The sequence below is a fragment of the Harpia harpyja genome, chromosome 2, assembly GCF_026419915.1.
Source record: "Harpia harpyja isolate bHarHar1 chromosome 2, bHarHar1 primary haplotype, whole genome shotgun sequence".
Lineage (NCBI taxonomy): Eukaryota > Metazoa > Chordata > Aves > Accipitriformes > Accipitridae > Harpia > Harpia harpyja.
The window spans coordinates 61645819-61673003 of record NC_068941.1 but is presented as its reverse complement, the minus strand read 5'-3'; the positions used below and the strand labels follow the sequence as shown (position 1 = coordinate 61673003).

The 27185-nt window shown below is 36.2% G+C and overlaps 1 protein-coding gene across 1 annotated transcript in view; it reads right to left on the bottom strand.

Moving 5' to 3' along the window:
- Positions 1-215: 215 nt before the first annotated feature.
- The window catches only part of GABRA2 (gamma-aminobutyric acid type A receptor subunit alpha2), a 64888-nt gene continuing 37918 nt past the window's right edge, over positions 216-27185 (bottom strand). The window contains exons 5-10 of the mRNA XM_052780144.1: positions 26210-26430; positions 23808-23890; positions 20715-20858; positions 19783-19935; positions 11477-11679; positions 216-7415 (exon numbers count right to left, since the gene is read on the bottom strand). Of these exons, the coding sequence (XP_052636104.1) occupies positions 7107-7415; positions 11477-11679; positions 19783-19935; positions 20715-20858; positions 23808-23890; positions 26210-26430 (1113 nt within the window). The 3' untranslated portion in view covers positions 216-7106. The remainder of the gene's footprint in view (positions 7416-11476; positions 11680-19782; positions 19936-20714; positions 20859-23807; positions 23891-26209; positions 26431-27185) is intronic.

Below are 27185 nucleotides of genomic sequence, written 5' to 3'. Positions count from 1 at the left end.
AGGAATATTTTCTTTCCAGTATATTGTTTGCTTCCTTTGGGAAATTCTATCCTTAATAATAAAGGACTTTCATAGAGTCTGTAATGGGTTGCTTAAAAACAAGCAAACAAAAATAAAGAAACAAAAAACCCACACACAAATCCTGAGAGAAAAGCCATGAGGGGAATCAAACATTTGTGCTGTCAAAGCATTAAAAACAAAAATACAAAATGTGCTCTATTTAAATTAACTTTAATAAGAAGTACAAAAAGATAATGTTAAGCAATATTTTGCATGTGGTTAATAAATATTCTTCAACAGCAAGCAGTGACACATTCAAACATAAATCCAGTTATTTCTTTTACATTTTAGAAAAGTAACAACTTTTTCCAGTTAAAACAAGGTCACAAATTACAGAATATTATCATCCTCTTTAATTATTTATAACTATGAAACCTACTAAATAAGTGAACTGTCACCCAGAAGATTTTATATGATGCTGATGTTCAAGGTTAAGTATACTTACATTTATCATGCAGTTTCTTACTGTGCATATTTGATTGGTGTTTAATTTTCTTTAAAATTATTGGTTCCATTCTTCCTGTTTCCTTATTTCTTGTTAATATACTGGAAGCATCTATTTTCAAACTCCTACATATTTTCACACCTAAGTAAGTGACTCACTAAAGTAGATTTGTCATACAATGCATAAATGCTCTCTGACTCCAGCCCAGCTGAGAAATTGCTAACAATGTCTGAATCAGACTCCACATTATTTTTACTATTTTTTTTAAATCAAGTATAACAAGATTTAGTGTAATCACTTCCATTAAAATTAAAGTGCCTTTAAATGTTGCCTATTAAAGTGACTATTTGGAGGGAAGAGGGTGAAGGGGTGCCGTTTAGGAACTGATTTTTTAACAGTTTATAGATACGGTGCATATTGTACATATGTATTCTAATAGATGTAAAGTACTACATTGCATTCCATGCTAATGCTAAGCTACAGTAGCCTATAAACTGATAAATTCAGCCAAAATGAACGTCTAATAAAGAATGTTAAAAGCAGTTGATCAAAGCAATATCTTGTTCTGTTCTCTATTTCCATCCATCAACAGCGTAGAAAGATGGATGAAGTACTGGAAAACAAATATAACACTTTAACCTGTTGAAGCTCACCTCTCTGCGTATCAGATGAATGAAAGCACTCAGTGCAATCATTAAAAACCTGGAATGCATAAAGACACGCTCCAGGCTACCTGATCGAGTGAAGTATTCACAACATTATGTAAGGAGTTAAAATCTGAAAGCAAAATATAACCTTTAAATCATCCAACAATAAAAATATATTCATATATATTTATGTAGACACGAACACTAGAGGAAGAGCATAGATCATCTTGCATGTTTTAAAACATCCTACAAATTCCTTTTTGTGAGTGTTATCACCTACTCCTAACTCATAGCACTTTCACAATATTCTTAAAAGGCATTAATATATACCAGGAATGAAACAGACATCAAGTCCTGTATTTCGGTATGGTTGGCTCTTCTTTTAAGGGCTCATTTTTGTGGGTTAAAGAACTAAGCACCTTTATCCAAAGGAGAGCCTAGGCGCCCTCTCAGGTGTACTCCCCTTCTGTAAAAAATCCTTTCTGACTTCAGTGACATAGGCAAATATCCTGAGGATGCTAATCAGTTTTATTCTAAATTCAGTGCAAATTTTGCCCTGATCTCAGTCAGAGACATCAAGCCCTCAAAGTTTAGCCTCTTCCAGTAAGATGTAATCACAGACTCCAAAACATGAGTTCAAGGATTCACCTAGAGAGATCTGAATCTAGAAAATTAAATGGTTTAAAGTAGCGGAAAACAAACTTTCTATGTGATTAACATCTGCCATTCATTGAAACAAACTTTTGAGCCTTTAACTTCTACTACTAAAGGTCTAAAGCAGTGAAGTCCCTCACTGATTCTCAGATGGCTGAAATTAACAACTGGATTCAGAATAGAACTAAAAGTTCTGGTTGTTAGGGAGTTTGGGTTATCTACAGAAATGAGGCAGCGGAGGTCTGCTTGACTAAAAATAAAATCAAGAGAAGGTCATGTTAAAGGGATATAACTTGAAGTTCTATTGCAAACTGGCAGCATTCTAGCAGCAGGTACACTGTCGCTGCGAAGAGGTGGAAAGAATCCTAAAACTCTGCTTTCTGAAGAACCACTCCCTTTACTGGAGGCTGAAGCGTGAGCTGACTTTCATATAAATTCACTTAATTACTTTAACGTTTCAAAGTCTTTAAGACAAAAACTTTATATATGACATCAAATTATACCACACTCAGATTCTATTTAGATGTGTTTAGACATCTGTACATTTATCATGCTCTGTGTTTTTTAAATGAAGCTATTTAACTTTCTGGGCTCATTTTAAAATGTTTTCTTCCCCTGCTTTAAAACCCATTGCATTGCTTTCTAAATTTTAGCATTATGTGTCTGCACATAATCGGGCATAGACTGATGATAGCTTCATATCCATACTGAAATCATCTTTCATGCAAATTTGTTAGGAATGGAAATGTTCAGAAGCATAGACTTCGTCTATTTTGTAAAAGGCCAACTCAAAAACTTGTGCGCCACTAAGCTTTCAGAATAGGAATGAGAGGTATGGAGGATGGATGCTGACTATCTGTGCTTAAGTGAAAGTCACATCTCTTCAGAAAACAAAACCTAGAATTAACAAAGTTCTACTTAATTCCTGAAGCTTCTTTTCCCCCTCTGCCCTAGATGTCCCATACGGCAGGAAGCACACAACACTGCATGGCTCTCACAAAGCAGTCAGCAGAAGCCTTTCAGTTTCAAAGGCACAACTCATGTCCCTCAAGTTCAGCAGAATTATACAAGAAGTATTTCAATTTCATGTGCTCTAGAAGTTACTTTCCCACAACTCACGTATGGTAATGAAGGCTCAGAACTGAAGCTGAAACAAAGCCACGCATTACCTCCCTCAATGGCTTCTTCCTCAATCATCTCACAATCCACTTACTTACACAGTAACAAAGCCATTTGCTTCTTCTCTTTCCCCCTTTCCTCCCCCATACATCCCTACATCCTCCCAGCTGCTTCTGGTTGCTTTCACGCAGGGAGTTTATGGTCACTCCACTTCCAAAAAGTCTCACCACCCCATATGTTATCAGGAAGGGAAGGTGATTCAGCAAGGCTCCTGTTTGGTGTCTAGTGAAGCTCTTTCATGCTCTCTCCTGTGACCATACAGGCAGACTAGCTCCTCAATTTAGCATAACGTTCAGTGGTATGAGTAGTCTCCCAAGCTAAAGCTCATATCGCAGAACATCTACCATAATAATTTTTTTAAAGATGCTCAACATGCGGCAGTTACGAGTTGAATTAACCCAGATTGGAAGATGAAGGTAATTTCATTGGCTACAACATAATTGAGAAGTTTGGAAGCCACTCTTTTAAAAGCAATCTGTTAAGAAGTCTCCAGCAGACAACTCTGGCTGATAAACCCTGCTGATCTCTATATTCTTCATGCTGATTTATAAATTACTGTTAAATTACTGACCACATGCATCCAGAAGTACGTGCCCCAGTACTATGTTGGAAACTACTTCATAAACCTCATTCAGAATTATGGTAATTCCAATCCAAGTTTACCAGTGTTATATCGTTGTATTTATTGTATTCGTTTCTTATGTCACATAAAATATGACACCCTGACCCAAGAATAATGGGAAAAATAAATTAGATTAACACGTCAACCAAAAATTTCACTGGTAGATTCCATGTGCAAGTCTTTGATAGCGAAGTGACTTGCGTTTGCTCACTCATGCTCTCTCGCCCCACTTTAAGTATTTAAGACCAGCAAGTTTTACAAAAATTAAATGAAACTTCTAGGTATTTGGCACATAAATGTGTGAGAACAGTTTTAAAATCCCAGACATGGATTATACTGCTAAATGGAAAGAAGGCCTAACTGTTGTATTCCGTTGCTCCTTGCACGATGCTTGTGTTCACTTAAATCTTTACATTCAAAATCACTTACCCAGTTGTTAGCCTTACAAATTTGCAACTTATGTGTAGCCAGTTTAGTCCCTGTAAGTGTTTCAGAAGTGAAACAATAAAGCAGACTCCTTCCTCCCACAGAAGTAGTTTGCTTTAACATGGACCAACTGAACTAAATGTAAAAGTGAAACTTTTCTGGAGCGTATGCACTCAAAAGCCTTGCTGATGCCCACAATAACTGCATGTGGATCTTTAAAATGTATTATTTTTCACTGAGTGAATTTATATAGTATGCCTATTTTTCTATATTAGTGTGCGATAAAGGTATCTTTAGCATGTGATAAACACCTGGGTTTTTTTGTCTGACTGACTCCAAGCATAACACAAGCATAGAGAAAATGGTCAGCGAATGAAAAAATAATTGCACCCAATAAAAGCAGTAGCAGCAGAGCTGACTAATATGAGGCAGCATCAGGTTTCTTGTGCAAACTGAAGATATGCTTTTTGCATGCAGCTCTGAATTACACAGATGTTATCTTCCAGAGAAGAAGTCTTGTTGAAGACTTGTATTGTTAAAAAACCTTTGAGGGGTCCCGTTCTTGGATAAGGATGCAAAATCCTTCCTTATCAGGTAATCCAACGTGCCCCTGAGCACACTCATGTTTGTAGTGGGGAGAGTTCTGACTATACAGTGTTGTATTGCATGGAGCAATACACAACATTTTTTAAACATTGTGAAGGGTTTGGAGTACCTGGGATGTGGCCAAGGGTGAAACAGAAACCTCTTTCTCATACCCCAGTTCAGTGAGGTTCAGAGAATCCCTAGATCTTGCTGATGTGAACAGAAGGTAAGAACTCCCAGTAGGTCACAGGAAGGAGACCTCAGCTACAGAAAACATAGTCAAGCTACTCGAGTTCAAAAGCAGTTTAGCATGGGCCTCCATTAAACTATACAGTCAGAGCCCTTTGCCAAAAACAGAGTTAAAAGTGAAGGGATTTTTCTACAGTTCTAATATTTACAATTATTTGTACATATGTACATATTTATATATTTATTCATACCTGGACAATGTGATGTTAAAGGGATAATTTATAATTTACAAACAAAACATTTTAAAAATGTATAATTATACCATGAAAAAACCTTTTTTTATTGCTTGCCTTCCAGCCTTATGCTCATAATCACACTATTGCACACGTCTCCATGTTACATGGAAGATCTACATTTATATATAAATATATATGAAAATAAGGATATTTTTATTTTAATGTTCTGAATAAAGTGCTCATTTTTTAACTACTGTTGATGAGAAAGGTTTAATCTGACGGTTTAATTAGAGGGACTTCAAGGGATACACACCTTGTCCATGCTTCTCCCTTTCATTTATAACTTACAAAATGTCTTTATTTTACCGATGTCAACTCTGTCTTAACTATTAATTCTATTCATAATATGCATTTGTGACCTTGGCATCTCTACTGTCACACACAGTACAAAACAGAATCACATTAAAAGCAAAGAAAAAGCACGAAAATAAAACAGCAAATGAAAGCAGTGTTTCTCTTTGTTGTTTTTAGCACATTTCCATGTCTTAAGATACTCTTTTATTTGATTTTAGAAATATTTGTACAACTTTGTTAAACTCTGAACATATCTATTTTATGCACTATACTCAAGTACTGTACAAAACTGCAATAAATGACACTATACGACTACATATGTCTCTAATAGAAGACATCATCATAAAGGTGTATCTTTTTTTTTAAAGGTCAACTAATAACTGCTAATGTATGTGTGAATCAAAATATTTTTGATTGGCCAAGTATACTAAAATCTAAATAGAGTACACAATTATTACTTATGTCATGATTTACCAGGCCTTTAGGGGCATAAAGAATCTTTGCAAAGGCTCAGATGAAAAACAATTTTACTGATCAGTATTAAATGTTCATATAAAATTGCAAATGGCAGCTCCAATTTTGTTATATTTGTGTATATGAAATACAGTTGATACCTACTGATGATGCATGACCTTTTATTAAAAAAATAACATTCAAATCTTAGCAAAACCATTTCTAGTATACAAAGTTGTAAAGTTATGTCAGCGAAATGTAAAGTTGCAATTTACAAAAGCAGCAGTAAATTTTATTATATGGACAATTTCCTGAACTTAAATCATGGTTCTTGTTTCCCTTGAAAACAATGCTTTCTGGGACAAATACAGGTAAATATTTTAAAGGCAGGTTTTAGGATAACATTAAGCAAGGAAAAACAGTGTATTCTATTACTGATACACTTAACCCTGAAAAATTTCTGAATGCTTTTATGAACCTGACAATAATCCAATTAAGAACAAAATCAAAAAGCAAAAAAACCTCAACTTTGCTGAACCAGACAACCTGGCTTAGCAACATCAAATCAATAAAACACTGAAAACAATAAGAATTTCACTAGCGGAAGTTGGTTGATATTGGAAATTTGATTAACACTTGCTTTTCCCTGAAATCAATTAGAAGACTTTATTAACAACTTCAAACAGGACAGAAGTAAGAAACTTGTGGCTTTTGCCATATAGTAGTCTTTACTACCTCTTCAGCCTAACTAGTATCCAGAATGTTTGTGAACAGCAGAACTGTACGACCTCCGTACTCTGTTATGTACATGGGTACTGCTATTGTATGAAACAATTACACCTTTTTAAAAAAATCACTTTTTTAAATGACAGTTTCTTTCATTAAAGTAGAATTAGTTACTTTATAGAAAAATATTTTAACTTTAAATTAAAAAAATACTGTTCCTAAATAATTATGTAGGACCATATCTTCATTTCATTGTACGGAGAGAATATAATTCTGTATATTTGAATCCTAGTTTAAGAGAACTCCCCTGGGTATAACTTTTAAAGAGCTGGCTATATTTGCCATGGGTGCTATCTGTTTACAGACCCATGAATTAACACTGTGTCCCTCCTTTGGAGATACACAGATAAGACATCTATATACACTCTGTACATAATGGTTCACAGATTAGCAGTTATTAGTCGTACTGTACATAGCGAACAACCTATCTGATTAGAATGATGCTTTAAGTCCTCAGTGCAATTCAGCTTTTAGGTTGATGGCGCAAAGCCAAGTAAGACAGGCTCCCTGTTTAAATATGTAGCCCAATACACTAAATTAAAAGTACCAAATAAGACTGGAAACACTATTCTAGACATTCTGTCAATTTTGCTAACACTGTTGAATGTCTTCTTTGCTTCCTGTGGCTTCGCTTCTGGTTTTGCCTTGTTGGGTTCTGCAGTTGTAGCACTCTTGGAGATGGTTGGTAGCACTGAGTCCTTGGTAATATTTGGAGCATAGTTGGCAACAGCCACTGCATAGGCATTGTTTTTCTTAATGACAGACGCTTTTTCTTTTTTCTATTGGAAGACAGCATGAAGTTAAATATTTAATGTGTATTTGCCAGAATAGTCTTAATAAAACATCATTTCAAATGTAAAAGAAACAAATGAGTATGTGTGAGTATGTTAAAATAAATACCAGGAATACCACACTGATAAATTCAAATATAAAGACAGACACTTCCAGTCTATCCAAAAAGAAGGTACAGGTAACATAAGAATGCTCTAAAAACATGGACTCTTGCACCATCAAATGCCTTACTGGAGTTATATGAGGCAGGGTCTGTTACTGCAGTTTTAAGGATAACTGGAAAAGAGTTGGTCTTTCTTGAGCTGCTTTGTACCTGGCTCCTTACAAGAGAACTGCAAGATCTTTACAGTGTTCTCTGTTAAGAGAACTAGAAGGAGTGAATGGGTGGACTGGGAAAAAAAGATTACCTGGCATTGTAATAAAATTAAAATTAGGCCATCTTTCCCACATAAATCTAGCATCATTATTATTTGAACATCTCATAACATACCACCAATAAATAAAGGAATTTCAGTAATGGTCTACATTTTTAAGAGATTCTGGAGAAATATGTGTGTGTTTACATGTATATATGCATAGACACACACACAGAGGTCAGAAAGAGACTGCAATTAAGAGAAAGAAATACTCCAGCCTGGTACTTGGAGAAGTGAGCTGAGAACTAGCCCAAGAACTATTTCTGTTTTTCAGAAATTATTGTTTAAAAAATGCATAACAGTAATGAAAATGGGGAATAGAACCTAAAAAGTAACAGAAGATAAGAAAAATGGGATGGAATGACAAAAAATGTAATGAAGTTCAGCAAAGGGAAATTTAAGTCCTGCACCTGGAGAGGAATAACTCCATCCACCAGTGCAGGTTGGGGCTAATAGGCTGGAAAGCGGCTTTGCAGAAAAAGCCCAGGGGGTCCTGGTGGACACCAAGTTGAACTCAAGCCAGCAATGTGCCCTCACAGCAACGAAGGCCAACAGCCTCCTGGGCTGCATTACAAAGAGTGTTGCCAGCAGGCCGAGGGAGGTGATCGTTCCCCTCGACTCAGCCCTGGTGAGACACATCCAGAGTGCTGGATCCAGTTCTGGGCTCCCCAGTTCAAGAGAAACATGGACATAATGGAGCGAGTCCAGCAAAGGACCACAAAGATGATTTAAGGCCTGAAGTGTCTGCAATATGACAGGCTGAGAAAGCTGGGACTGTTCAACCTGGAGAAGAGAAGGCTTGGGGGGGAATCTTATCAATGTCTATAAATGTCTGGTGGGAGAGAGCAAGACCAGACCAGACTCTTCTCGGTGATATCTGGCAGAAGGACAAGAGGCAATGGGCACAAATTGAAATACAGAATATTCCACTTAAACATACGAAAAACCCTGGTTTACTGTGAGCGCGACTGAGCACTGGAAGAGGTTGCCCAGAGAGGTTGTGGGGTCTCCATCCTTGGAGATATTAAAAAGCCATCTGGACATGACCCTCAGCAACCGTCCCTAGCTGACCCTGCTTGGAGTAGAGAGAAGTTAAATCTGATGAACTCCAGAGGTCCCTTCCAACCTCAGCAATTCTGTGTTTTTACACGATTGTGTATGTTTTCAAATGGCTAAAGTTCAGCCAATAGCAGTCCAATGGAGATGCTATGTCTATAGATAGATACAGGGATGTATAGGTAATGAGTATAGGTAATGAGTATAGGCTTGAGTTTTTAGACATATGTATATAGGTACACAGACTAGCTCTGCAGTAAGACTGTAATGGTATAAACTGATTCACAGTTTTACAGCAATCCCAAACTAAGGAACTTCTAATAACCTACAGGAAAGAATAGAAGGATTGAAGTTTCTCAGGAAGCAGGGGCCTCCATATATAATTTAGAAGCATGCAAATATCAGATTCAGTCCATCTCTTCCACAAAATACAGAATTAAACAGATGAAGAAACAGTTAACTTCTGGGTTTTATAAGAAATCATCAGTTGTTGGTTTGGTTTGATTTTTAATCTAATGGAAGTGGCACAAGTGAGGGCATTCTTGTGACATTTCTTATACAGGTGCATTCCAATTTTTTACTTCCACTGGGAGGCATCTACCCGATTTCCAATTTTGGTTTTAAATTAGCTCCAATTCGATATTTATCAGGGCCATCTACAAATCCTGCTAAGATCTTCGTAGTTATATGTTGTGTCCCACATACCTTGTCTCAGGAGATGGTGTCACATAAAAAGAAACTCTGGGATTGGGTGGGAACTCAGCATTGTTCCTTATTGACTGCAGTATGAAAAAGGACTGATCAAATATGTAGCTTGTCCCTGCACCTGCTTTCCTGTGAGACAAATTCCATGCTGACAGCACTTAAGATGGGAATTTCCATATAACATGAACACACATGACTGTCACTGAGGAAACATATTTCACTTTATTTGGTGAAGGGTAAGCCTGGCTTTAGGTGCACAGATGCATTCAGCAAAAATAAGAGCAAATTACCAAAACAGATTACAAGTTGAACACTCTGATCTATAAATCCTTCCTTTCAGAGAGACTTAGTGTGTTTTTAAAAGGTATCTGTAATATCATTAATGAGACCTGCATAATAAAAATGAACCATATTTTTGTATGAGAAACTATGAATAAGATAGAAGTTTATCTTTTTGTTAAGTCAGTTTGAAGAAAATAGAGAACTAGACATGTGAATAGTATATAAATCTTAAAATGGAATGGCTGATTTTGTCATTCCTAGGGAAGGAATACTACCCAGCTGTTAAACAGCTGCCCCACCTAAGATCATGAGACAACACTGTTACATTAATTTAAAGGAACAGCCAAAGGATGACTGGAGAGTTTGTAAGGGCTCCCTACGTTATTACAATGCCAGGGCAATGTGCCAGTCTGAAAAGCTTCACTCATGACATGCTGATAAACTTGTAGTGATTCGGTATCTTCCTCTAGCATGAGGGAACAGATCCTGAAGCTATGGATGGTTTATGCCCTTCCAGAAGCCACAGGGAATTATAAGCAATGTACTCATTTCCTCTAGTTCTCCTTTACCATTAACTGAAAATGCTTCTTTATGCATTGTGCTTTATGCATTCAAAAAGTGCTGAGAAACCATCAGCTAATTAAACTTTGCTTCACATCTACTATAATCATCTAGAAAGCAAATAATATTCTATCCTATTTTAAGGAGAACCACAGAAATCAGAGTATCCTTTGTCAGAAGAAATCCTTTTCCATTGGTAGAATCAGGGACTGGGATAGGATAAAATTATATAATATAGTATGTCAGTCAAAACAAGAAGTCAGCTTTAACATTTGTTCTGTGTTATTAAAATCATAAACTGTAAAGCTTGACACAAATTTAGGCATATCACCAGTTCATTTTGTTCACAAAATATGAAACTCTATCAGGTTAAAATTTCTTTATGCTATCACACCTACACTACTATTAATACCAGAAAATTAAGGCATGACTGTTTCTGTGCACTCAGAGCACCAATACATCATAGGTGAAAAAGTACTCAGAATTTTGTACAACTGCTATTTAAATTAGTTTAAAAATTAATGTCTACATATCATTAGGGATAAGTTTCAGAATACTCTAAATGTTCATAACCTCTAGATTTTATTAATAGTTTTCACATATAGGGGCATTCCGCTGTTGTTCTGATCCTTAGTAACTAGGAAAATTAATACACATTTTATCTTTCTCTAATCTTTTTTTATTTCCAACTCAATTGGATTAAATAATAAAAAAGTGATCAACCAATATAATCTGGATTAAATTTTCTGAATAACCAATAAACAGTTGTATCTGAGGAGTCAAAAAACAAGTCAGACAGCTCCCACCATAAAAAAACAATGTGCTTTATAACTAAATCTGGATTATTGAGACCAAGTGAGATTAGCTACATCAGGACAGATATATTTTTGTTCAGAACAGAAAATACATCTACATTCTTTTGATCTGAAGCATCACATTTTTTTTATATAGCCAATTTTATCAAAATAATATATTACAGCTGGTTTAGTGCAATTGACTGGAAATAGGGCTATTTCCTTAGGACTTACCTTATCATTCACTACACTTTTTCCATCCCAGGCCCATCCTCGTTTTGTGAAATAATTTACAGTTGCAAATTCAATTAATGCAGAGAATACAAACGCATAACAAACGGCAATAAACCAATCCATAGCTGTTGCATATGCTACTTTGGGGAGTGAATTTCGAGCACTGATGCTCAGTGTTGTCATTGTCAACACAGTTGTTACTCCTGCAAGGGGACAAAAAAACAGCATATCAACAATTTTACTTGGATTTTGATTGTTAACAAAAATACAAACCAAAAATTATTACAGTATGTTTGTGAAACACAATGAAAATTTGCTTATCTAAGTTGGTGACAAACTGCCAGAACCATATTAGAGCCTGCATCTGGAGTTTCCCTTTAAGTATTTTAGCTCAATTTTGTTGTCTAAACTCTTTTTCAATCAGCTGAAGATTTTACTTACAAATGATAGATATTTTTTATTTTTTTTTTTTAGCTATCAGGACAGGTAAGGGACAAAATTAACAATTCCTTAATGGAATCATAATATTTTGCAGCATTACAGTAATAATGATTAATATGTTAATGTTTGGTGGCTGGCTTCACTGCAGTGGCTGCAGGTCTGGCACCCATCTTTACTGACAGTACTGCACAAATTGACCTTTGCTATTAGAAATAATGATTTTTTTTTTTTTGGCCAGTAGCTGTCTCACTAACCATCCGGTGACATAGTTGAAGACATAACAGGTTAAGTTTTCATTCAGGTAACATGGATTTCTTCTAGAACAGCATATTGACCTGAAATGCCGGATTATTATAACTGTGTATTATGTATCATAAAACAAGACTTCATGATCTGGGAAGATTGTTCTTTCACTGTGGCAGTTATTAAAAGCATTTTACAGTACTTTGTACATCATGAAGACCCAGTAGGAAGCCAGGAATTATACTCCAAAAAATCAGAAAAAAGAAACAGGGGAGGAAAGGAAGAGAAGAACAATTTTCTGAATCAGTTTTAGCAGGCAGAAATCCACAGCCACAAATGCAGTCTCCATTCCTTAAGTAAATCAGTTTTCCCACCTCAGGCTGAATCACACTTAGACAAACTGAACTACTCCCTTTGTGGCACACCATTAAATACTTCACCAGAATGAAAAGCAACGCAAAGTGATATACTTAGCACAGATCAGCAAACCTACACTCCATTATGACAGGCAAAGGAGATGCCATGGCAGAAATATTAGTAACAGCACATCACAGCTTCAACAACTACACACTCATAAAATTGCTGTAAGAGGATGCTCAAGAGAAAGTAAGCACTCTCCCTAAGCCAGATCCTCCACTGTCAGCAATCTGTCCCTTGGGTTCTGCAGGATTGACCTAGCTCAGATTTTCCTTCTGCTACAAGAGAAGCATTTTTAACCACTGTGTGAGAGGGAAGAGAGGCAGCAATTACACCTACTCAGACCTCTTCAGGCTTTGCAATTTCCATCCCTCCTGTAAAGAATCTCCACCTCTGAGGGTGCTACATAGGATGACAGAGCAAAGCTAAGTGGACTCAGCCTCAGCACTACTCTCCCTTGATGCACTTCCAAATGCCTGTGCAGCAGGGAAAACAAGGCACAGAAACATCCTCCTGAGTCACACAGTATCCAGATGCCTTAGCAAATATAATTCTCTAGTTGCTATTTTTCAGCCTCCATAAACTGAAGAAGTGGATTTGGTCTGGAATCAGCCGTGACAGCGTTGGGATCTACTAGCCTATACAATGAACAGGAAGCAGCTATCATATGATATTGTATGAAAATGTGTAGACAATATATTTTGTAAAGAACTTATTCTCTTGTAACACTTACACAACATATGGCTTAATTATTTCCAGCACCTCAGGGAAAAGGCAGTCTATCATACATACAAAATTATCACATGCAAATTTTAACACCAGTCCTGAGCTGCAGATAAATCATTTTAATTATACAGAAGTATCAGTAAAGTGATTGTTTCTGAGAGATAAGGTGACCTTATCCACATGTAAATATACACAGTTGCTAAGGTACTGTTCTGCTTAAGTCCTACCTTTTAGAATAAACTAATCTTCTGGAAGCCCCATTGGCTTCTTCAGAAACCTAATTTAAGATTAACTGCTGACCTTTCCTAGTCTCAATTAAAACATCATGAATTTACATCCTGTATCTTGCTACCAGCTGACAATTTCTCTAAAATGTTCAGCAAGCCACACCACTTTGTGACCCAAATGCTAATCAAACAGCACATTGTCAGACAATTGCCAATGCACTTTTATTTATTCCTTCACTCTATAAATTCAGTGATGTTCAAGCTACCACAGTCATTTAACCTGAATTGAGTGGGAAAAAATTGGACAGAAAATTTAATCTGTGATACCTGTCAGTTTAAGAATCTCTAGTATTTTTATACTTGCTATTCTTCAGTCAAAAGACAGATGATTTTGCACATTATAGTTAATTTGAAAAATCAGTATTATCAAGTCTTCTTTACAAAAAAAGGACTGAATGGAAATAACCTGCCTCCTTGTTACTGCTAAACCTGAGAGGACTGAAAAATTATTAATGTCGAGGAATATGGTCAACCTGTAAAACAAAATACATTTATTTCTCAAAGATTTACCTTAAAACCCCACAAAACCCATACACTGACCAGATGAAAAACATTCCTCATTGCATTATCTCATTCATAACACTAGTGAACTCAAATTGGTATAAAAAACAGTGAATAGATTGTCCCCTACAATGAGGTAGTCAAAATATTAGAGGAAAACAATCTTCCCTCCTAAATCATGTACCACTCTGAACAGCCTAAATAATTTAAGAGGCTACGTAAAGACTGCATGATATCTCACTATGATGTAGAAAGACCACAGTTTATATACAGGTCAAGAACTATCTTCTATAGCCTAGCACCCAGCAGATGTGGCACTGAACGGGTGCCAGAAGGACATGGACAGGTATCATCTTGTAAGCGACCATAAGCAGTCATCAGTTTGTCTTTAAAAAGGATCCAAAAAATAAACTGTTGGCATTTCCATTCTCCAAAGAGGACCAAGCATTTTATACTTGACAGTAAATATACCCCTACATCATTACAACTTTTTTTCTTAGCATCATATGCCTATAAAAGCTAAATATCTTCTTTCACTACAGGTTTATCCATTCAGGCCAAGACTGGAGCCATTTGACTGCCTAGGATTTTTTTTATGGTGCTGTTTTTGAAACAGCATCTGCTCACTGAAGAGAGGATATCCATCTCTAGGGCTGTAAATTCAACACTTTTCACTGGCACTAAACTTATATATGTGGAAAATACCAGCTCTGTCATATTTTGGATTCCAGAACAGATGGATACCATTCAAGATGTGTTTAATTAGACAGCCAACTTTGGGCAAACGATTTCTGTCACTCAACAGTATAGAGCACTGCCACGCAACAGCCGAAGAGGTAAACTGAAAAAACCAGAAATGCCTAGCTAAAACCATACAGTGGAAATTGGAAGAGCGAGTACATAAATATTAGAGTTAAAATCTGTCATGATGACTAGCTTATGCCCACATTTGTGTGCAAAAGTCAGGCCACTCCTTGACAGGGACAAGTTCTTTTGGACCCTAATTTCACTCTTGTGTATCAACTGATTTTTCTAATCTGAACAGATTTTAGTCAACTAAATCATGTCCTAGCCTTCTTGTGTTAGAATGTGGACATCTCCTTTGCAAATGGAAGTAAAAGGCCTAATTAATGAGTTACCAAAGGACATTTCTGTAACAAAAGAGCTACTTCAGTTTTGCAAATAATTTGTACAAAATGCTTAAAATGTGTTCCATTTCTTATAATGTCATGCTACTTGCCCCACAATTTTATCTTTTCATCACAGCACTTTGCAAAGATACAAATAATGGTTGAAGAACATATCACAAAAGGATTGATCTATTACTTTTTTTATTAGGGAGCTAATTCCATTGCTCTATTATTTAACTTTTTCTTTTTTCTCAACAATAATTGCAAATTAGGTAATTAGATCACTCAACCTGGTCCAAAAGCTGAATAGATTTATAAATACAAATAAAGAATGCATAAAGAAAAGACTGTTGTGTCTTTTACAGAGATACAGATTACTACTTCATTTTTTCACGCCAGGAGTAAACAGTTGGAGGTCTAAAGAAAAGCTTAAAAATTCTGGAGAGAGTGTAATTTTAAAGTATTATACCATAACATTTGGCTACACACCATACTGTTTCTTCTTTACTTATGAGTATGTATTACTTGAGAATACAATACAAAAGGAGCACACATTGATTCTGCTTAGATACCGGGAAGTAAGTCTGAACAACCATTGAGAGAAAGATTGTAGAAAATAGCTCAAGTGCTCTGTCTACCCTTTTTACTATAAGAATAACACAAAAGGCCAGAAGCCTTTTTAAATAGCATGGGAGGCCAAGGACCATAACATAGTCTATTTTCAGAAAAGTTACAGCCAGTCAGTCAGTTAAGCTACATATACATATCATGAAGTCGGTGCTCATGTTGCTTCCCTGTACAAATATTGAGCAATGAAACAGAGTTCCCCATCCATCGACAGCCAGGCTAATTCCCAAAGCTGAACAGCAAGTGCTATTCACCCAAGCTCCAGTAAAAGTTGCATGTCATTATGCCACTGTTGGAACATGAGCTAGTGTCTTGGCACACCACTGTGCTGAGAAGACATATTAGTTTGTTTGCAGCCAGCTCAGTCTCTAACTAAGGGCTACACTTTTCCCACTAGGCTTGCCCACTGCCTACCACTAGAGTGCTATGTCTACAGCCAGCAGAAATTCCCAATTAAGAAATTATAGACTGAAAGTTGTGAGTGGTGGGATATCACAAAAGGTAATCTGCAGTATGTGAAAGGAGAAGTAAATACAGACAGCTGAGATTTTTTTCAACAAAATGGGAGAAGGTACCTTGTATATTCAGAATTGTTCAAAAGGAAGGGTCTACATTATTCAATTCCCATGTAAAAATAACCAGAGGACAGATCTGAACTCTCTTGGGTTCCCCTTTTTGTAGTCGCACAATAAAATAGTCTGCCTATTTCAGGTCTAAATGGCTTTTTACTTCAAAACGTACTTTAATTAACATAGGTTCAGAAAAGATAAACTAAGAACAAGCAAAACACAGGTATAGGAATGCAGCATAAGAATACAATGATCACAGAGAACAGAGTCCTGACAAAAGAACATAGCTATGTGAATTTAAAATTCCGCATCTTGGACGATGTACTAAAAAATATGACAACTACTAATTTTTGTTCTTGCCTGCTTCGGGTATCAAAGAATATGTATCTAACTACATTCATTTTAACATTCTCATTCCTATTCTGTGTGAGTTAAAACACATAGATAACTGTAGCATGAAGAAAACTAATTTCTGATTTTTCTGTCACCTGCATCTAATGCTGCTATTCAAATATATGTGATGCTTCTAAATGTTATGACCCATTAAAAATGAAGCGAGAATTCAATAAGCTGCACAAGATTAGTTTTGCTAATATTGTTGACACTAAATGCGTAACAATAAACACATTACTAAATGAAACAGATTGTAATCTTGCACTAAATGAAGGCATTATGAACCAGGCTTATTCTCTTTCGTTAAAAATGCAATCAAATGCTTTTCAAACTCATCTGCTAGAGAAAACACATTCAAGACTTATTTAATTAATGATGATAAAACTTTCTTCTTCCAGTAATTTAAAGCAAAGTTGAAACAATATAACATTAGGCCGTAATTCATGTGGGATAGCTTAGGTCAACAATATTAAATAGATGCCATAAAGGAAAGGGATTAAAGAGCTCAACTATAAAAGAAGCCTCATTATACCAAGCCCTTAATGTTAACCTAGAACTTGAAACTACGTTGCAAGAGAATAGAAAGGGGGAAGAAAAGTAACTTCTTTCAAACATGAAATAATAAATGCTAAGTGGTGCTTTGAATAACTGGGAGTTATGTTTCTTTGAAAGGAACGGTACTCCAGTAATTAGCCCTTTCCAGGAGTTTGTAGCTCTCAAGAAGGTACTTGAAATAAAATCCTCATTGATTCTGAAAAACACTTTATCAAAACTAATACTTTCTACTTAATCATATTTTAATATTGATATATTTATTATACCATGCAAAGATGAGCATCTAGCAAGTGACTACACCATATAAAAACTAAAAATTAAGTATGATCAATAAAAATGTAAAGCAAAACCTCCTGCAATTTTTATATTCCATGCTGGAAGTAGCTTGTTTTAAATCATGACATTAACTTAGCTGTAGTATGGGCTTCATGTGTCACTGGGTGGAGTCTACCAGTAAGTACCACCCAAGTGAGACCTTGAGTGTATCTGCCCAGCTCTAACTGTCAAGATTAATTCCGTAGGAGCCAGAAAACAGTAAGAAGCAATAGATGAACTTTGTTATGAAACTGGCTAACTTCACATTTTTGTAACACATGCAGGCAGAAGACCAGAGGGTATCAGAAATCCCAGTGACAACTACTGCCAGTAGGTATGGAGGAAGACTGGGAGATTCGCCTGGGGCTGCATGATAGCTCCTCAGGGGACATCCAACCCAATGCAGAAGGCTAAGCCTGAGGTGCAAATGCTGTATGCAGGGGCTAGGCTGCTCCATCAGGCAGAGCCTGAACATGTCTTGTTCCCCTGGGTTCAGGGTGCCCATCTAAGATGGCCTGGAGGGGATGGAGCCCTGACCGGTCCATGAGGTGCACGTCTGTGTGGCAGAAATAAAATACTATCATAGAAATTGCTATCTCCTCGATATACTCACTGTGCTTAGTAAACAGATTTCAGATTTTATGTCACTGGGTGGTGGTGTTCTGTTCTTGCAGCCATCCTACCCAGTTCCCTCAAGACACCCTGAAACAGGACACTGTTCATTATCCATATATGGATAAACCCCCAGGAGAGTAAAGCAGCAGGCTCCCATGCAGATATTACTTATTTCAAAAAAACATAAATTAAACAATAAACTAAATCAAGAACAAGAAAGAGGTATGCACAAAGGGACACAACATTTCAGGAAAATTATCCTAATGCCTTGTTACTGATGTAGTGCCTTGTTACCAATGACACAGTAACAGAAAGTGCATTTTAGGAAGAGAAGATGTGAGACTTTTTTTTTGACAAACCAGTTACACTGTCCTAAATGTATACGAGGGGGTACAGAAAAGGGCAAAGACAGACATATAGAAGGATTTGACAGTGTACTTGCAAGGCTGGAAAACAGGAATGTGCATTTCGATAAGCAGAAATGGATAAATTCACAGAAGATTTTGAAGAAAGAAAAAAAAAATATCTGCCTGATAACTGCCTGGGAAAACATGGTAGAATTCTGGTCCCATTAAAACCACTGACCCATTTCATCTGACTTCAATAAGGCTCATATTCAAACCTGCAATTTTCACGATGCTTTGCGTGGCATTTTCTCTACCAGGAGAGACAGTAGAGTGCTTTGTTGTGCATCATACTTAATATGCATTCGAGTTTGGCCTATTTTTTGAAGAGCGCATGGTGTTTACTGATGACTAATCACGCGATTTTATGCAGCATTTCTGATGGCTGATTCCACAAAGACATTACTTTCATTTTGTTGTGCTAGTCTGTTTTTCTTTAAAAGCAAACAAATTAAAAGCACTTTAAGTAATGCAAATAAGAATGACATTTGTTACTTTGCTTTATTAAAGAGAGCAAAACCTTATTGTAAGAGAAACACCATTATTTTGCACTTCTGAAGCTGTTCGCTGCCTTATAGTACATTCCAGTATGAATTAGTGAGAAAGTTTTGCCCAGACCCCCAGAATAGTTTCTTTCAAAGAACTGCAGCTTGCAAAGTTTAACACATTCAAATAATTCAACAAATTCAAATTTAATTTGCTTAATTTACTAATATATTTAGAAACATGGTCATCTACCAAGTACCAAAATATTTGGATAATATCAAGGTAAGACATTTCAGAAAATAATCTAAAATTACTTTTTAAATAGAAACATTATATTCTTTTCCATTCTGTGAAAATTTTTCCTCTTAAAAGAAGCAAGGATATATGGACAGTTCTTTCCTATGTGCTAGTTTCCAAAACTTTGGGATTCTCAGGAGATCTGTAAGCTACACTAAAAGCTGTTTGGACTAGAAATAGTATCACATTCTACAAACATGATAACTTGAATGAAAAAGGCCTTTACCAAGCAGACTTCAGAAATGCTTCCTAACAGCTTCAGCTGTTGCAAACAAAGCTAATGCTACTCAGTATACTCACCAAAGACTGTCCTGGCAGGTACAGATTCTCTGTTCAGCCAGAATGACACTTGAGAGAGAATGACAGTCATGATACAAGGGAGGTAAGTTTGAATGACAAAATAACCAATTTTTCTCTTCAAGTGAAAATGAGCCGTCATTACTGTATATTCGCCTAGGTGCCACAAACAAACAAAGTACAATGAAAGAAAAGGTTATCATCTTAAGAAAGTCCATTTCTTTAGTAAAAGAAACTTTGACACATTTATGTGAACCAAACGTGCTAGGGTTAAATTGCATAGAACATATTTTGTAGTCAAAAGCATCCAAGAAAGTTTTTTGAGTACAACTACATCTTATTCCCACTGAACTCCAGTAAAGACCAGTGTTCAGGAACTTACAGGAACTCTCGTATGCCCTGACAAGAACTTCAGTTCTGCACATAAGCAACACTTCACACGAAGGCACCCTGAGAACTTAATCTACCGTCAGAAGGCAATCATGGGGGTCCATCACAGCCTGGCACACGTAGGAACACAGTCTAGAGTCTGGTAGACTAATCCAGTTTTTAATACCAAAAACATGATGGAAGGAAAAAATGGTTGAAACCTGCATGCTTCACCATTTAGTAGACAAAAAGTGTCATTTACCATATGAAATTAAATCATTATCCCAGTCTTGGGTTACAAACATTAGGATTCAAGACTGAGCTCCAGATAGCATTAAAAAACAGTCACTGGGGACAAGTCCACCTCTGCAATTACCAGTTACTTACTAACTTGAAAGAATCAGTAAAGTGCTGCTATGCGCTACTTGTACCATACATTAATAGACTATGCTTTATCTCTCACATTTTGCAGCAGTTTTTTTCAGTAGCCTTCTAACACCACCAGCAATGCTTATGGTCTTCATAGCCGAGTGAGTGCCTTTTTCTTCAAAATACCTTTTACTAACCTGTACTTGATTTAACTGTCTCTTTCCCAATTGTTTGGCCTAAAAGATCATACTGATTCAATCTTGAGCCATCTGGTGCCACCTGCACAGAATCTGAAGCATTGTAAGTCCAAATGTATGTCACTTCTGAGGTTGTGTATGCATCTGTGGGAAATAAGATAAAGTATTTTGTCAGCAATTTAAATGAAACAGCTTCCATCAAAACTCATAGAATTAGAAGAGCTACTTATTTTTCAAACAAAACCACCCCAAAAACTTAAAATGATACAGTAAAAAATATGTTTGGCCATTTAAAATAGCTTTACTATAGCATAAATGCCTATTGCAGCATGGGAACAGGGCACTCATTTGTGATCTTATTAACCACAATTTATTGCTATTTAATTACAAACAACTTCTCTTCTACACTGTTAAAAAACTTGTCAGAGATTAGATATTATATGTATCCTAAAACTTATGGTAAGCCAGATGAAAAGAACAACAATTTGCAAGATTTAGGACACACAACATTTTTGAAAATTCATTCCTATATTGTTCTGACTTTCCATTGTCCCCACTTTTGACTTTGGGAGTGTATCATCACAAGCATTTTGTTACTAGCTTAAATTCTTACCTAAATATGGGAAGCCAGGTTCAGTGGCAATGCCCTTAACAAACTTGTAGTGGCTCTGTGCCTTGCCCAGTGTACCCTCTTAAATTTCACTCATTGGCATTTTTTTTGTGGGACACGCTGACATTAAGCAGGCTGCTCTCTCAGTGCATTCATGATCAAATATACATTTAGCCTAGGGTCTGTCAAAATAAACTAGAATGAAAGCAAATCAACACTGTATTTTAAATAGCATTAATGCCTCTCCAGTAAGAAAGACAGAAAAAAATTGAGTATGTCCTGCAAGTTTTTCCAGTCTAATACTCTACTAACAAATGGAGTATGAAAAGAAAAGGGTAAACCACTGATGGAAAAAATCATGTGTTAATTTTGATTGATTGAGACAAGTACATTTTAAGTCTTATACCATAACTGTAGTGAAGTGAAAAAGAAAAGCAACATTTCTCCTTCGGCTGCAAACGTCTTCACTTGCGAAATCTCTGGAGGCCCAGAAAGAAGCTTCTTCATCCAACTAGCCATAAATTGCATGACTAACAAAATCTAGCAGGTGGGTAGCATGTAGAGATTTTTAACACTTCCCTTCTATCTTTCCAGCTTCCCACAAGAAGACCTCTGCTTTAATGCAAACCAGCAGTATTGCCAACTGCTGATTTGTCCCCACCCTCCCCGCTGTTGGCTAGACTTTTTGATAAGGATAAAGAAAGGCAATCTATTAAGCTACAGCTTCTCCAATACATTCGGTTTGACTTTGCTCTTATGTATAAAAAAGACCCTGAGACATTCGTACAGGCCAACGATCCTCCTAGCAATGTAAGATTAGCGGCATATGAAGAGCTGTGACAAATATATACCACTGGCAGACTTGCCTCGGCTAAACCAAAATCCTCAGGATTCCTGCTTATTTTCACCTCTATTCATCATTCAAATTCTAGAATAAAAGCTGAAAAATGCACAGTAGTCTAGAAATGAGTTCTGGGTAAAGAAATAAAATAAGCGTGAAGCCATTCAAAATGAACAGAAGTAGGAGTCCCCTGGATGTGCCAACAGGCTAGAGCACAGGTGCCTATGGGGGAAATGGAAGGCAGCTTTTCTAAAATCACATTGCTCACAGTTTGAATTCTCCTGTTTACTAGAAAATCAGAAACCGTGGGCAGAGAACAAAGAACAAATTAGCAAGCAAAAAAATCCCAATAAAATAAACGGAGGAAAAAAAAAAAAAAGAAACTGTTCACACAAAGTCTAATATACCTAGTCAGAAGGGTTTCTGACTTAGGAATGCAAATGAAGTCGTACTATAAAGTAGCCTCTTGGCCTAAGTATCAGCTTCATTATTATGGGTTTTTTTAAGTTTTTTTTGAGGCTACATATGAGTCTTTTTTCCTTCCACACCTTATAAATCAAACATGCATTGCTGCGTACATATATATATTTATTGTTAGTCAGTAGCCGATTTTGGCTAACATCTCTGGTGTTAGTTAAGCTATATTATGTATTATAAATATAATATTTTGGGGGCAAAAAAGGCTACATGATACAATTATTAATTCTATGATCTTTTATCTTCATAGGTAAGATTTCCCTCTAGTGTGGAAACATCATCAGAAACACAGGCTTGGTTTAGTTTGCTCCAAACTCCAAGGAAAAGGATATGTCAGGGTTATGGGGAGAGTGTGCACAGTGCTCTGACAATGTTCATCTGGTTCATGATGTCCTTCGTGGCAGCATATCACCTGTTTTGTAACAGCTGCAATTAATGTAAAATCAGTTGGAATTTAAAGGTATTAACTGGTTTCCTCAAAAAAACATTCCCTTTCCTGGGCCCAGCAGAGAACATAGGCTGCAGCCAAAGAAAAAAAGAAAACCTTTTAGTGTACAAAATCCAGGAAATATATATAACGTGATCCTATTTCACGAAGAAGAAGAAGAAAGGCTGTAATATAGGTAAATGAAGTTATCCTGCTGTTAAAACAATACTAGTGAGATCAAAGTCCACTGGTCTATAACACGCAGATGCGCTAATGAGCGAAATTTTTTATCACAAGAAGCCATTTGTTGTTGCCTTCATTGACTAAGAATGTAAAAACAAATATCATTAACAATAAAGAGAAAATAAATGTTTCATAAATGAAAACAAACATTCTTTGACGTCTTTAATCTGCTCTTCATTAATACTACACAGGCTACGTGCACCCAGGTCTGCATTCATCGGTATGGATTGCACTCTGGAATAAAAGTAGCTCAGTGCAGTGCTGAATTAGGTGCATAGCGTTTATTGTTAACTGGAGTCAAGAAAGCTTTAAAATACATTAGAAGACGCAACACTGAATAGAGAAAAGAGATTTCAATGGGTCAGGTTACACATTTTTTAGAAAGTACCGTCTTGTGTTTTAAACCTCTCATCTAACAACTTACTGAAACAAAGTCATGCTGAGCAATGTTAGATATTCACTAACCAAAGGCTATATTTCTCTTTATATACTTACAGCTGCCAAATTTCAGTGGGCATGAGTGAGCATCCATAGGGAAGTCCTCCAAGTGCATTGGACATTCGGCTTGGACTGTAAGCCTAAAAGGCAAAAGACCGCTATGGATTTAAGTCAGTTAGCAGGACAAGAAAATCAATTCCACAGAAATGAACAGAGTTCATGCTGATTTAGGAGATGAAACTGAAATGTTATATTAAACTAATTAAAATTTAAATCAGCTCTTGCTTCTTCCCTTTTATGTGTTCCTTTGGAAGGCATTGACTTATCACATCAAAAACCTAAAAGAGCTGACCTCAAAACTGTGAGCAAAGGCCATTTAAATGAAAATATAAATTATGTAACTGCAGGTTGTTAAGAACACTCATTTTCTTCTCATAATGTTCTGAGGTACATGTGTGATTATATGACTCTCAAAGGCTCATTACAAAAGCACATAAAATACAGTTAATTTGCCAAAGGACTGTGCTCCATAGTTTTCTGAATTTTTTTTTTTTTTACAGTTTGAATGGAAGATGTAGAAAAAAACCCATTTGTGTTCTTTCAAAAGATTGCTGCTACTCATTCTCCATGTTACTTGTGATTATTTTTATTTATGTATAAGCATGACAGTATGTTAACAATGCATTCACTTTTGCTCATTTTGTGAAAAAATCCCACCAATATCCCAGTATCAAATATGGGGATTAATATGCTAAAAAATAATTTTAAACAGTTTGAAGAAAGTTTTTGACAGACTTTTCTTTCCCATTATTTTTAATTAAAAAAAAACAAACACAGCTCTGTTTCTCCTTCCTATCCTGTAATTCTCCTCTAGGTAGAGATTTTTTTTCTGGATGTCTTTGTTCCTCTTCAGCCAGCCTCAAACATCAGCTACATTCTCTTGTACTCCCAGTGGTTCATAGTCACTGTATTCCCCACTATGTTCTCCTACCCTTCCATCCAAAAATATTCAATATTTCTATTCCCACACTCCACAGGAAAGTTTTTCTGAGGTCAAGGGGCAGAGAGAGAGAAGAGTCACCAAACAGCTGAAGGCAAAGGAAAGACCTGCAGAAGCCTCTGATATAAATCACAGTATCATTTTAAACAGAGATAAAAATGGCTGTTTAAAATCTAGACAATGAACAACAGTTTACACATTAATCTCATACCCTCAGAACCAACATACTTAAAGTCATGAAAATGCTTAGTAAATTCTAGCTGACATGACCCTTCTTACGTTCTTTAAAAAAATCCTTCATAATGGTTTCAAACAGTATTTCTTATTATTTATAGCATATGATTATAATACCTTCTGCAGGGAGAGAATTTCAGTCAGTTTATACAAATACAAGTTCAAATATATTCAAAAATACTCAATTTATTTCCAGCAAACTTTTCTCAACCTCTCCAACCACCACACCATTCAACATTATTAGCAGTCTACCCATCAACACTCAATACTATAAGGGTTTGGGTGTTGTATAGTAAATCAGGCTTAAGGGATGCTGGCATGGCTGCATGGAAAAAATTGCACGTTTGCTTTAGAGCTCACATTTTCTATCTTACTTAGGTTGGGGATTTTAAGTCTACATTCACAAACTCAATTTATTAAATATCCTCAAAGAAAAAGAAAGGAACTAAATCAAGGGTTTCTGGAAATTTGGATAAAAAATTTCCAAAAAACTCATATAGGTAACATTATTGCAAAAAGAGTAATCAAAGAAGAAATCAGTCTTAAAAAAATGCTGCTTATGCCTGTACATGATACTTATAATTTTTCATAAATTATTTTCTAAGCAAATTTAATACATTTTACCAGCTAAATGTTTCTCTTAGCTGCTAATCATCCACAGGATGCAAAAATTAAAAAGCTAAGTAAAATATTGTAATTAGATATAAAGAAAGTTATTACAGAGTAAGACATATTTTCCCTGTAGTTCTTGCTGGAAAGAATTTGAGGCCTTATTTCTTCTTCTTCTTTATTTTTTATTGCCACTGATCTTAATATATTTGCTTAAGGGCTCACATGGTCGGTACAATGGCTGCAGTAACAGGCAAAAGTCGTATACAATTTTAATTGTTCTAAGATGGAGTTGGTAAATTTTGAGTATTCTTAATAATTCTTACACACTGGTTCCCATCTGAAGGTTTCAAAGCACTTTACGCAGGTGGTCAGTATCTTTTGTTACATTATAGAGGTATGAAAACTGAGGAAGAAGTAGGAAAACTGATCTAACTCATAATCAGCCAATAGACTTGTAACAGAACTGGAAACAAAACATATGTTTTCCTAGCTTTCTTACCGCTGGGAGAGAAATGAAACAAAGGAGAGTCCTCGTGGAAACATATTTAATTGTTATTTGGAAAAGTAACATACCTGAAAATAGCTTGAGGAGAGAACAGATGAAAAGACTTACCTCATGGTGTACAAGAGAGTCCCATCATCTTGGATTCGTAGAAGCTTGTTTGGCATTGTCATGTTATGAGCCACTGACTTCTTCCCGTTGTGAAAAAATGTATCTGGGGTCCAGATTTTGCTGGCCATTAAGTTGTTCAATCGAAGAATGTTCATTGGGCCCTTAAACTTTAATCTCTCATCCTTCCATCTCTGACGGAAGAAAACATCTATTGTGTATTCCTGCAATGGAATAAAGATATGCTTTTTTTGACACAATGAAACATTCATCTGCTTTTTGAGGGCCAAAACAGAAAAGCTCTGGTTGCAAAAATTCTCTTGGTAAAATTGTCAAGGGAGAACAAACATCACATAAAATTGTGTAACACAGAATAATAAACAGGAAGTCAATTTATTAAGGGTATGACATTCTCCTTCATGACCGTTAGCTGTTGGTTGTATATCGAACCCTTCCAATATTTAGATTTCTGTACCTGATACACATAGTATGTGTGACAAGGGTAATTTCAATAAACACAGCTATTTTATGTTAAGAAGTAAGAAAAAAATACACAGAAGGATATTAAATAGTTCCTGCAGCAGATGCACCTGAAGGAGAGTAACCCAGCATTTCAAGAGCATGGAGAATGGCTGAAACTGAAAGGAAGGAAACAAGGCCACCCATAAAGGGTACAATATATCCAGGCAGACTGACATAAGGAAGATTTTTCCAAAGAGGAAAGTAAGGCTCTGTAGTGGTATGGATTTTATTAACAAAAGTACATAGGCAGGGAACAATAGCTGATGATTAACAGGTGACACACACTGCCTGCTGAGCTTTGATGCCTAGTCTTAGGAAGGAAGTACAGTCTGGAGAAAAGGATGCAAGCAAAACCAGACTGATGACCTAGACCAGATGCCTGTGTCACTCAGCGCTGGGTATCCCATCTGCTGGGTTTTGTTGCTGTTCTAAACAAACAAACAAAAAAGATACTGAT